Source organism: Rhodamnia argentea, chromosome 7 (assembly GCF_020921035.1).
Source record: "Rhodamnia argentea isolate NSW1041297 chromosome 7, ASM2092103v1, whole genome shotgun sequence".
Classification (NCBI taxonomy): Eukaryota; Viridiplantae; Streptophyta; class Magnoliopsida; order Myrtales; family Myrtaceae; genus Rhodamnia; species Rhodamnia argentea.
In genome coordinates this window covers 28,714,648-28,727,274 of record NC_063156.1, presented here as the reverse complement: position 1 = coordinate 28,727,274, position 12,627 = coordinate 28,714,648, and the positions used below count along the sequence as shown (strand labels likewise).

The 12,627-nt window shown below is 43.2% G+C and overlaps 2 protein-coding genes and 1 non-coding gene across 3 annotated transcripts; 2 read left to right on the top strand and 1 right to left on the bottom strand.

Moving 5' to 3' along the window:
- The first annotated feature begins 3,669 nt into the window (after nucleotides 1–3,669).
- LOC115749724 (scarecrow-like protein 9) lies at nucleotides 3,670–6,220 on the top strand. Its single transcript, XM_030686662.2, has one exon. The coding sequence runs from the start codon at nucleotides 4,011–4,013 to the stop codon at nucleotides 6,117–6,119; it is 2,109 nt and encodes a 702-aa protein (XP_030542522.1). The 5' UTR covers nucleotides 3,670–4,010; the 3' UTR covers nucleotides 6,120–6,220.
- Nucleotides 6,221–9,553: 3,333 nt separating this feature from the next.
- Nucleotides 9,554–11,815, top strand: LOC115749728 (RHOMBOID-like protein 1). Its single transcript, XM_030686668.2, has 6 exons — nucleotides 9,554–10,011; nucleotides 10,230–10,393; nucleotides 10,548–10,711; nucleotides 10,828–11,087; nucleotides 11,202–11,328; nucleotides 11,411–11,815. The coding sequence occupies exons 1-6, from the start codon at nucleotides 9,665–9,667 to the stop codon at nucleotides 11,531–11,533; spliced, it is 1,185 nt and encodes a 394-aa protein (XP_030542528.1). The 5' UTR covers nucleotides 9,554–9,664; the 3' UTR covers nucleotides 11,534–11,815.
- A 129-nt stretch (nucleotides 11,816–11,944) lies between these two features.
- TRNAK-UUU lies at nucleotides 11,945–12,017 on the bottom strand. Its single transcript has one exon. It is a non-coding gene; the product is annotated as a tRNA-Lys (tRNA).
- Between the last annotated feature and the right edge of the window lie 610 nt (nucleotides 12,018–12,627).

Below are 12,627 nucleotides of genomic sequence, written 5' to 3'. Positions count from 1 at the left end.
ATTTAAGTTAGTTGATTAGCTAGATTGTCTGTGGTTAATTGATGATTGGAATTGACTGATTGTGCTTGAATGATTACGAGAGCGATAGGCCAGAGACAAGTGTACGATTGACTGTCAATTGTAATTGAAATTGTGACTAAAATCGACCGGCCGCAATTGATTAATTGGTTCTTGAATTATTGGATGCAAATGCCGAAATTGATTGTTGATTGCCGTTGGGGTCTTATTAGAGGCTAATCGCCTCGGTTTGCTCAATTGGTCAATCGATAGAATTGTGCATTCATGTGACCACGTATGAGATCAAGTTACATGTGTTAGCCTCGAAACGGTTTTGGGTCAAGTCTTTATATACATTGGTGCGAGAACCCGCTTATATGGAAAGATTATAAACCGACGGGATTGATTGACATCGATTAGCACACTTGTTTGGTCATATGATGGTTATCGTCGGCCCGGGAGTACCAGGGGACGATACCTAATCCACTTAATGTATCTGTCCCAAGGGTACTAGGGGGATCATTATCGTTGGCCCGAGGGTACCGGGGAACGATACCTAATACACCTAATGTATCCATCCCGGGGGTACCTAGGGGATCATTATCGTCGACCCGGAGATACCAGGGGGCGATATCATATATGTCCATTCTCGGGGGTATCGGGGAGACTATCAATTGCCATGACCGAAAGAAATGGAACGATACATTGTCTTGCCGGAAAAAGCACCTATCGACTAGAGCACTAGCATCCACCGACTAGTGTGCCCGATCGAATGGTCTTAATTATGTCGACTAAACCGTGTGTGGTATTCCGTGGATTGGCATCTGTAAGATATGTTTGATTGGTAGGATGTTACGGACGAATCAACGCCCTAGCCGGGCTTAAGCGTTGACTCACTGGGATTTATTTCTCACCCCATCATGGTTAACCTTTTTCGGGTCTAAAATGATGGAGTTTAGGGTTCTGTTGGAATTGATGCTGATGGCTATATTGACGTAGCCTTTTACCTAGAGTAGGTACGAGTCGACCCTACCCGCTCCGAAGCATGGAGCTATTAGTGTATTATCTCGATTGGTTAAGACAAGTCTATCAATAAAATGATGTTTTTGCGTTAACATGTTTTCTGCTTTTCTATCCTTGTGATATGATATTGTCCGGGAGTGTTGCACGTTTCGGCATGCGTAGATGATCTCAAGGGTCGGTAGCGTGTCCGGGACGCTATCCTTTACGACTCGAGGGATGAGTTGGTAGGGATGCCGCGTGCTCGAGGATCAGGGCGTGACATTGGGACTGGAAGAACGTGGGCATATTTAAATTCCGCCATAGTTTGTTTGAGCTTATTCCTGTTGTGAAGTTAGTATTTATCAGGCTTTGTCCAAATGAGGCCCCTGAACTAGTTTCCAATCTCTTTCACTCCCAAAGCTAAGCGATCCAGCACCTCCATCCCCATAACAACCTTTTAATTTACCTCTCCTTTGTTGTTTTCGTAGGGCAAGGTAACTCCTCTAGATGACATTGTGTCTCGACCCTTACAGCTTGTGCATATTTGTATTGAAATAAAACTCCTAATAGATTTTGATAAGTAACAAAGCAATCCTCATCATTTGAAGTTGATAAATACATCTAAGTATTTGTATGTAAGCAATAACTTCATAAGAAAGATAAATATCGATGCTGTCTAAGACTTTAGATTTTGTGAGTTGTACAACTATGGACCATAGCAGATATTATTGTATATCACGAGGATGGTTTTATAAGTGTTCCTGGATATGCTTAGAAGCCGAGATATGCATATTCTCGAGGCATTTGAGTCAGGAAGCTATCAGATTCAGACTCAGATCTAAAGTCTAACTTATGTTGAGACTCAAACGCTAAAGGCTAGTGGTCTAACTTGGATTCTGCACATTGGAAAGGATCAATATAGATAGTCTCGCTAATTAAATATTATAGCAAGATTGTCCAACAAGTGGATTGGAAGTGGACGATTGTAAAAGAAATCAAGATGTTGGAGAGAAGAGAGTATTAAGGGTCTAAAATTTCAAAGTCTTGAAGAGAGTTTCGATCCTATAGTTGTCTCTGTTGAGCTTCAAGCTGTAATCTTTGAAATATACTTGTTAGAGTGACAGTGTGAGATAGTGTGATTTCTCAACCAGAGTGTCATCACTCATTGTAGCATCTGAAAAATTGAATAGTGGAATCTAGACTGTAAAGTGGACGTAGGCTTGATCTAAAGCCAAACTACTATAAACGTTGTGTGTAAGTTTCTCTGCCTTTGAACTTTCGCATATTGCATATTGTTAATTATGTCTCGAGTTTGAACCGTTTGCGGAATCCAAACAGATTGAAGAATGTATATCGTTTTCGTAAATGGATATATTTGTGAAGAAAAGAAATCTTGGATTAGAATTTAAAAAAAAAATCTCATCAAATCACCTGAAGATTTGTTATTCTGTTAAAGGAAGGTTATCCAAGATTGCCACCCAAGAGAATGACTCCTTTGCTCGTATAGTGGACTCGACCTTTAGCTGTGATTGGTCGGTCAATGAAGAAAGAAGTTGTTTTGACTTCTTAAAGCTGCACAAACAAAGGAAATAAAATATAGGGCTTTTATTTCCAAGTTCCTTTTGCAGTAGAGAGCAGCGGCCGCCGCACGAAGAGAAAAAAAAAAGGTGAGCACGTACAGTGTTCTGGTTTTGAAGGTCGTGCGTGAGAGTTTTCGTTCAAGCTCGAACATTCGTCGTTTTGTTCTTCGTGAGTTTTATTATATTCAATTATGAGTTATTTTATTTATAACTACTTAGGATTTGGATATAATATAAGTGTGGGAAACACGAGCGTATTAAGCGATTGTAATTCCGATTCTCCGATTATAGTGAATTATTCGTATCGGCTCTCCCGTGGATGTAGGTATCAATATTCGGACCGAATCACGTAATTTATGGTGTCCTTTATCGTTCCTCGTTAATTTTTCTGTGCTTTTGCATTGACTTATTTACAAGATCCTGATTAGTTTCTGCGTGTTATATTTCAACACATATGATGATTCTTGCAAACACGGGATTTTGGATATATTCATGCTCATATACTAATTCGAACTTTATTGTTTAAATTCCGCTATAATTTATCAAAGTCTTTGAAGTCACCTATTCATCCCCTCCAGGCGATTCTACTAATTCGAACTTGGTTGTATAAATCCTTTCGTGGGAGATTGACGGGGCTGGGGACCATCTTTATTTCGACATTGATTCCTGCAATGAGTATGTACGGTCCATTATAGTATTAGCAATTGCTGCAGACTAGACACACAAATGAAAACGATGAATTTGTTCACGTGTTGCCGGTCAAGTACATAATACGAACCGACACACATAATATTTTAGTGTGAGGCAGATTCCATTACATTATTAAATTGTCCACGCTTGACAAGGTGGTCAGCATGTGAAGAAAGTTTTTGCTCTTTGACTAATTGTCTTTGGCTGGAGGCAGTAATTTGCTGCTATTCTTCAGGCGCATGAAGAAGGCTGGGCTTGGCTTCTGCATCTCTTTCTCTCTAGAACAGGGATATCCTTCAGGTACGCTTTCGAACTTCCTGTCAAAATCCGATGCAAAGGAAATTATTAGCAGAGATAAGGTGGATTGAAGTCAAACGAGTATCGTAGAGGACATGGTGAGTTTCGGAAATTCATATGAAAGCGGTAAAAGGGTATCTGCAAATTATGGTGGGCTTGGTTACTTGATCTACTTGTCACCGGCAACATTGATCGGCATCGAGAAACTGTCGCCTTTTCAAATATTACTGGAAAAATTCCAGAACTTGTGCAGATTGATTCTTTTAAGGTTCAGGTTGGCAATGTCCGTCTGAGGTTACAATAGAATTAAGTCAGGCAGCGGAGAATGTTCTTTTTGTTTCGTTGGGAGCAACGAAACCACGAACTTTGCGCTAAGATAACCATTCTATTGCAGGGAAGCTGGTATTTTCATGCTCTATTACCGTCAGAGTGAGAACGCAAACGATGGATCCGCTGATGGGAGCCTTGTATCCTTCTACTGGGCTCCGCTCGGACGATCAGTCAAAATCTGCTGTCGTAGATCGTAGTTTTGTTTCGGGTCCGACTTTCCAAAGCGCACCCGACAAATGTGGAGAGATGCATCATTTGGTTGATGTTGCCCCATTTTCAAATGATTGTCGCGATGCGCCATACACCGAAGAGACCGAATGCTCCGATGCAGTCTTCGGATACATAAGTCGCATACTCATGGAAGAAGACATAGCAGAGAAGACATGCATGCTTCAAGATTCTTTGGATCTATTGTCAGCTGAAAGATCCTTTTACGAGGTCCTTGGCGAGACATACCCGCCGTCACCCGAGCCAAGTCGCGGGAATTGCATCACCTACAAGGATCAACACTCGAATGACAGTCTCCTAGACAGCACTAGATATACTAGCACTAACGGCATTAGGAAACATGGATACTTCGCCGGTAATGGCTGGGTTCAGAATCCGAACGATTATGGTACATTGAGTTTTGCAAGAGATATTAGTTCGGCCGCGGTTCAACCTAATCGAGCGGATAATGTGCTGATGCTTGACTTGTGCAGTGAGAACCAATTCGTTCGGCAGTTTAGGTTGGGGGTCGAAGAATCCAGCAAGTTTCTTCCTAATCAAGCAACTACCGAATTTGTATCTCCGAAACCGTGTGGAAGGATTGACAACCCAGACCGCATTGGTGCATCGAAGAGAAAAGAGAGTCTCCATAGGGAGGAAGGAAACATGGAAGAGAGAAGTAGCAAGCAGGCTTTTGTTCAGGAAGAATCCTTACTTCGCTCGGAGACTTTCGACATCATTCTGCTTAACAGCGAAGGGGAGGGCCTGGCGCGTCTCTTGAGTCTCCGTGCATCGTTGAACAACGGAGTGAACGAAATCACACGCAAGATCGAAGAGCCCAAAGGCAGTAGACATCGCGGCAAGAAGAAAAGAGGGAAAGTGGAGGTGGTGGATGTGAGGGCGCTCCTCATCCGATGTGCACAAGCCGTGGCATCAGGTGATCATAGGAGCGCTAACGCTCTGCTGAATGAGATCAGGAAACACGCCTCGCCTTTTGGGAACGGGACCCAGAGACTCGCTCACTACTTCGCCAATGGTCTCGAGGCACGGTTGGCCGGCACAGGCAGCCAGATATATAGAGGCCTCCTCAATAAGAAAACAACCGCCGCCGATATGCTGAATGCGTACCAGCTATATCTTGCAGCTTGTCCATTCCAAAGGTATTCTAATGTCGTCTCTATCACGACAATATTGGATGCAGCGGCGGATAAGATGAGTATTCACGTCATCGATTTTGGCATTCTTTATGGATTCCAATGGCCAACTCTGATTCAGCGCCTTTCCAGGAGACCTTATCCAACGAAACTCCGGATCACTGGCATAGACTTGCCTCAACCCGGGTTCAGGCCCGCAGAAAGAGTCGAGGAGACGGGCCGGCGCTTGGCAAATTATGCTGAAGGTTTCAACGTGCCGTTTGAGTACAACGCCATTGCGAAGAGGTGGGAGTTCATTAAACTAGAGGAACTCAAGATCGATAGGGACGAAGTGACTATAGTCAACTGCATGTACCGGTTCAAGAACTTGTTCGACGAGACCATCACGGAAGAAAGTTCGCAAGACATTGTCCTCAACCTGATAACAAGAGCCAAGCCGGATCTCTTCATCCACGGTGTTGTCAACGCGACCCACAACGCCCCGTTCTTCGTCACCCGGTTTCGGGAGGCTTTGAATCACTTCTCTTCTCTATTCGATATGCTCGACACCATAGTACCCCGCGAAAACCAGGAGAGGATGCTGATCGAGAAGGATATGTTGGGGAGGGAGGCACTGAATTCGATAGCCTGTGAGGGATGGGAGAGAGTGGAGAGACCGGAGACGTACAAGCAGTGGCAATTACGCAACATGAGGGCCGGGTTTGTGCAGGTGCCCTTAGGCAGGAAGGTAGTGCAGTTCGTGATCCAGCAGATGGTTTCGAGATACCACAAAGATTTCGTCATAGACGAAGTCAGCAAGTGGCTGTTGCTAGGATGGAAGGGACGGTTTCTATGCGCCCTTTCGACTTGGAAACCGGCATAGCGAGATCGATATGCGCATGCTTCAAGTAGCTAAAACGAGGCCGTCTCAAACAGCAGCTTTCAAAAATCAAAAGATGACCAGTGGACATCTGATTCACGTTCTTGATTCTCCTCAACATGTATCTATTTACCAGATGAGTGAATGGCTTTTGTTGGAAAATCCACCCCGTTTAACACACTGTGTCGCGACTATCTGATCTCACTGCCCTCGTGTGTGGCGATTCTTTCGCGTCTCATTTTTCCGGCGAGGAAGAAGCATTGTTTTGATCATGCGATATCCATCTGATTGTTGCTGAGGCCTAAGGGATAGCAGAATCCAGCACCTGAACAGTTTCCTTAGCAAGGCCAAGGCCATTTAGATACGAGTGAAGGATTTCTATGGTAGTGAGCTAGAAATTTCAAAAGTATACGATATGATGGTGCTAGGAAATTTGGAAGAACCAGACCAAAAAACAGTCTGTAGACTCTATGGTCCTATCGCGACTTAAAATTTCCGTTTAGGCTGATCGATTACTAAGTTTTTAAATCTAGTTCGAACTCTCCCAGGCCCATACCAATTCACAACTTATGGTTCAATAGTGACATGTAAAAGATATAATCTTCGAGTCACCACTAATCTATTTACGATAGGTCGATGAGATACCTAAGTAAAATAACGGGATAATTATTCTGCTTTTACAAGCCAGAAATTTTGAGCGCGGAGATTTGATTACGCTAGAGTAATCTAACGCGCTTACCATACCTTTCATTTTTTTTTTTTTTTTTTTTTTACAAAACCATCTAAGAAGGCAGCTTGAATTGATTTTGCCCGAGTCACTAACATGCCAAGAGTTATCATGCGAGTGCACAATCAAGTGATTAAACACCCAGTATACCGAAGAAGGAAAATGAATTGCAGGGAACTAAATCAAGCAAAACAAACCACCATTTTTGGGTTTTATTACGATCCTCACATGCAAATTAACTATGTATTACAAGAATGTGAGTTTAACCATCTTTTTGGGTTTTCTTGCTTTAAATGAAAACTATACTAAGATGGAATGCATGGAATGCAAACTTAAGACTACGTGCAACTATTCTAAAATGATTCGTGGCATGCAAAAAAATAACTATAAAGACATGCAATTTTAATTAAACTAAACTACCATGCAAACCATATGGCATAATAATGTGAACGACGCAAGAGTCAAACTTACCGACTCGTACTATTTTCAATTCGAGATTGGGACACAAGAGTTGAACTATCTACCACAGACATGGTGTCCTAAGAAGACTCACGGGATACCCAAAAAACTAGAGAAAATGTATCTATGAATGATGCAAGAGTCTCTCCTCCAAGAATATGAGACCTAATGGTGTCATGGTATAGACCGAGGCTTCCTAGGAATCCCATTACGGCCAATTGTTCCCTCCAAAGTTGCATTTGTCGGAAGAAGAGCATTTGATTCCTCATACGTTCTCTTGACATAAGCAAAGTGATGTGTAATAGAACACCTCTTTCCCTCAAATCGGTAAAACTCCTGTGATAGTTCATAAATTCGTGAAAGGTTATTTTGGCCAGAAGACAATACATCCAAAAACTCCCACAGTTCTTTGATTGTGCCAATGTGAGTTACTGAATCAACGATATTACTTTCCATAGAGTTCGGCATATGATAAAAAATACATGCATCAACAACATCCCAATTTTCATTATTATTTAGACCCAATCAAGTGTATATGTTCATTCCCTCCTGTCAAAGTTAACTTCACAATTTTCTTCTATTGTTAAAAGTTCGGACTACCCTCAAGCTTCTTATCGGTAATTCGATTAGAAGAAGAAGAAACCACCTCGGTTAGGACATTACTCTTCTCGTGATCACCAATTATCCAATAATAATAAGAAAACTACCACACTATAATAACCAGCACAATTGAAATATATCACATCAATAAAAGTTAATATATGTACAAAATAAGTCATAAAGCTCGAAAGACTACTTTACCCTATGGATTCCTCTAACACAACCAATGTCACAACATATTCACCATGGGCGGTCATTCTCCTGGTTTCAGGTCTCTTGTTTCAAGCAGAGCTAACTAGGTTTCTTTTACTTCTTTTCGGATAATTATAAAAAAAATTATAAATCTATTATAATTGTGCCAATTCAGTTCTAAACCTTTTGCATCTATGCCAATTCAGTCCATCCGGCCAATTTTGATTGAAAATTGCTGTCGTGGATGTCGATCATCCTACATAGCGCGGTCGGTATTGACGTGGATAAATTTTTTTTAAAAAATTTTTTGGCATTTCTATTCATTTTTTTTTTTTCTTTGCTTTTTTTTCCTTCCTTCCTCTGTTTCTCGCTATAGCTGGCAAGGGTTGCCAAAGCTTGTTGGCCACTAGGCGAGGGCTGCGAAGCCCTCTCGGCGAGCGAGGGTTCTCGCCCCCTCTTGGCAAGTCCATGGCCATCTTTGCCTGCGGCCAGCATCCACGTCAATAATTTCCAGCCAATCTTGATCGGATACACTGAATAGACGTAAATGCAAAAGGTTTATGACTCAATTAGCATAAAAAAAAGATTTAGTAATGAATTGACATAGTTACAATAAGTTTAAGACTTTTTTGGTAGTTTTCCCTCCCACTTTTCCAAGCCCCGTGAGCTCCTATCATCCCTAACCTAACAACTTCCAGTCACAACCAACCCTAAACTTCTCATTTCAAGATTTAACAGAATTTTGTAGACTTTCATGAACACAATCATTCGAGAGTCACGATTCGATCGACATCTACATGTTTTTCGGAAAATCGACTCGAGTTTCCTCCATGTTAAGCGGACAAAGAGGCTAGAACAGGATTCGCTTCTAATCTTCACAAATTTTTTCTTGGGGTCAAAGCAATCTTGTAAATTAAACAAGGCCCTGTCGGCACAACCAGAGGCGGGGGCGACGGGAAGCTGTGGCCAGAGGAAGGCGCGATGGATCCGCTCTGAGGTTGACAGTCCTTCCACGCCTCGTTCCCGTCAAACCTGGTTCTGGATTCTTAGACTTCAAGCACCCTCGTGGCCCTCATCGTTCCTAAGCCACTCTTTCCATGTCGTCCTCGCTAAGTTGATTAAACCGACGCTAAAGTAGAGAACACGTTGACATGGAAGGCTTTCCGGTCCAGTCATGAATCCTGATTTTCTCCTAGTTTGGTTTTTACATCTCTCCTCTGTGTACTGTTTATCAGGTAATCTGGCAACCAACCTTTGCAGAGTCAAACCGTGGTTAATACTAGGAAAATATCAACAGAAATTATGTTGCTACGCATAGTATTGTCAGAAAAGAATAGAGTCATGTGCTCTTGAATATCAAACCAACTCAACTTAGATAAACAACACCCCACGATAAGCAGTCAAGTTTTTCTGTGAACCGTTGACCAACCGCTTTTTTTCGATCATCGCCATCATCATCATCACATTCCCTGCCGTACAAGTTACAGCTTGCAACTCCATTTACCTTGACGGAGTATCTGCTTCAACCTGCATTCATGACATGAACTCATAGTTTTTCTCTCTTCCTCCCATGGCTAGCGGAGAACATCATCCATCAACCTCATCTTCCTCCGAGATCAAACCCAGAGTTAGCTCATGGCGAGGCAACAATGTAGTACACCCGGTGGACATCGACATCGATGCTGATGCGGCCGTGTCTGCTCCGAGTTCCGTGGTGTACAGAGAAGTCAAGCATTTCAAGAAATGGAAGCCCCTGCTCGTGCCCTGCTTCATTCTTGCGAACGCTGTCGTGTTTGTGATCACTATGTACGTCAACAATTGTCCTGAGAAATCCGTGTCCTGTGTCGCCAAGTTCTTGGGCAGATTCTCCTTTCAGCCCTTCAAGGAGAACCCACTTCTTGGCCCTTCATCATCAACGTGAGTCTCATTCCTCTCTGATTTTCCCCTGTTTTTCAGCTCTTTTCGGTTCTGTAACTTGGCAGAACTTATTTGCTGGATTTGAGTTTCACGACAATGAGCCTCCGGAAGATGATGGAAATCCAGCTTCATGCTTTATTCTTAATGGAGTCCTACATGACTAACCACTTATTACAGACGTCTTGTTTGTCCTGAAATTTCCCACTTTGTGGTCTTAGGCTTCAGAAAATGGGTGCTCTGGAAGTTAGCAGGGTAGTTGACAGACACCAAGTGTGGCTCCTGATAACCTGCATCTGGTTGCATGGAGGAGTGTTCCATCTATTAGCGAACATGTTGAGTTTTTTAGTCATTGGAATTCGGCTGGAGCAAGAATTTGGGTTCGGTACGTATGTATCTCAATTTAATGTCCTGCGTCTCAAATTTGTCTAATGTCGCCCTGTCAATTGTCGTCCGTATCATCAACTCCAATTTGTTAAAATGTGAGTATCTCAGTAAATTTTGGCGCGTAACCTCTGTTTTCTCTTTTCTACGTGCAGTGCGGATCGGATCGCTCTACGTCATCTCGGGACTTGGAGGAAGTCTGATGTCATCCCTCTTCATCCAGTCAAGTATATCTGTTGGTGCTTCTGGTGCACTTTTCGGGTTACTGGGAGGGATGCTCTCCGAACTCATCACTAATTGGTCTATCTATGCTAACAAGGTACCTATCTGCATCCCGTCGAAATGTGAACGTTCAAATCAGGGATTCAGCTTGGAAGTGAATTCTGTAGTAGTTTCTCATGAGACAAGCGATTCAATTCTATGTGCTTTCTTCAGGTAGCATCCTTCTTGACCCTCCTAATCATCACCGCGATCAATTTGGCGGTCGGGATTCTCCCGCACGTCGATAACTTTGCTCACATGGGAGGATTCCTGGCAGGCTTCCTGCTTGGATTTGTGCTTCTCATCCGACCCCAGTATAGCTGGATCACGCAGAAGTATACTCCTCCAGGATATGCATCCGCTCCTGTGAAGCCTAAATTCAAGACATATCAGTGCGCATTGTGGGTCATTTCTCTGACTGCCTTGATTGTCGGGTAATCTTTCGACAAAACTGACCACCTATCATCTCATGACATTGCATAATCTACATTCTGTATTACATTCTTGCTGGGGATTTCAATGCTAGGCCCTAAATTCAAATGCTGCAGGTTCATTCTCGGTATGGTGATGCTTCTGGGGGGCGTGAACGCGAATGATTATTGTTCCTGGTGCCACTACATGTCTTGTGTTCCGACTTCTAGATGGAGCTGCAAGGCCGGGCCGGCCTCATGCTCGGTAGTCATCTCTCTCTCACACTCTCACTCTCATTTGCCCAAATGATTTCGCTAATGATGAATTGGATTACCTTCTGTTGTAGTCTGACCAACTAGGAAGCCAGCTGAACTTGACTTGCTCAAGCAATGGAAAATCAAGAACATACACATTGCCTGGTGCTACCACTTCCCAGATTCAGGGTCTCTGCACTCAGCTTTGCAATTGAAGATCACACGACGATGTCCATCGGATTGTTGTTAGAGCCCAAGAATTCGTTTCAACGGGCAATTTCTCGTTTCTCGGTACTGAGTATTCACTTACCATCTATTCGTAAAAACTCGTCTCTCCTGGAGATTCCGCTTCGAACTGGGAAGTCTGCGAAGCTGTATGTCTCTGTAGGTTGAGTTTAGCTTAGGTTTCCATTGAATCCCATGGCAGATGGGTCAATACCCAAGAGAGAGGATGGTTTGTCTTTTGAAAGTGATTGACTTCAGTAAAAGGCCATGCTTTTGGCGTTTCCAGTCATGAATCAGCATAGATAGCTATTTCCTTATGGTCATAACTCAAGATTTGACTTGATGGTTATATAGCATGAATTGTTTTCTGCCAAAAAGAGTGTGATTAACGTCTTAGAAGACGCCGTCCGTGGGAATCGAACCCACGACCACATGGTTAAAAGCCATGCGCTCTGCCGGCTGAGCTAAGACGGCACACAATCCTAAAAGAAGTGCCAACAGATTAATTCTTTATACTTGGAATTAAATCTCTACTTCACACCTCACTTCGAACCGAAGATAGCTAATGAAAAGCGGGGCTCCCAAGGTTGACCTTATTGAGAACATGATCGAGATTGAGCATGTGAATGCCAATAGCCTATACTCGAGAATCTCTATCGATCCGACTTACGCACGAAACGTGTGTAGACAGGGGAAGAAGGCCATTTCCGTCAGACTAGACTTAAATGTCCAATCCACCCTAGGGTGTGCCCTTTGCTGTTGCTTCTTGTACAGGTGAACCAACCAAGATTGACAGCAACACAGCTTTGGCCTCGAGCGGTCGTTTTTACTCCTGAGTACGTGTAGAGGTTGATCTTACTCAGCCTTCGGTGGCTCAACTGTGGCTGAATGAAAGACGACATCAAGTTGAATACGAGGGACTAGATACGATCTGCTTGCTTCTCTTGCGGTTGGAAAAGCCCCAGCAGTCCCGTCTCGACTTCCATGATCTGCCCACCGCCGGCATGGATGCTCACCAACTTTGTCCTTCGCGTGCATGAGGATGCTGAGTCGAACCCACCAAATTTCCAGACTTATGGCCACC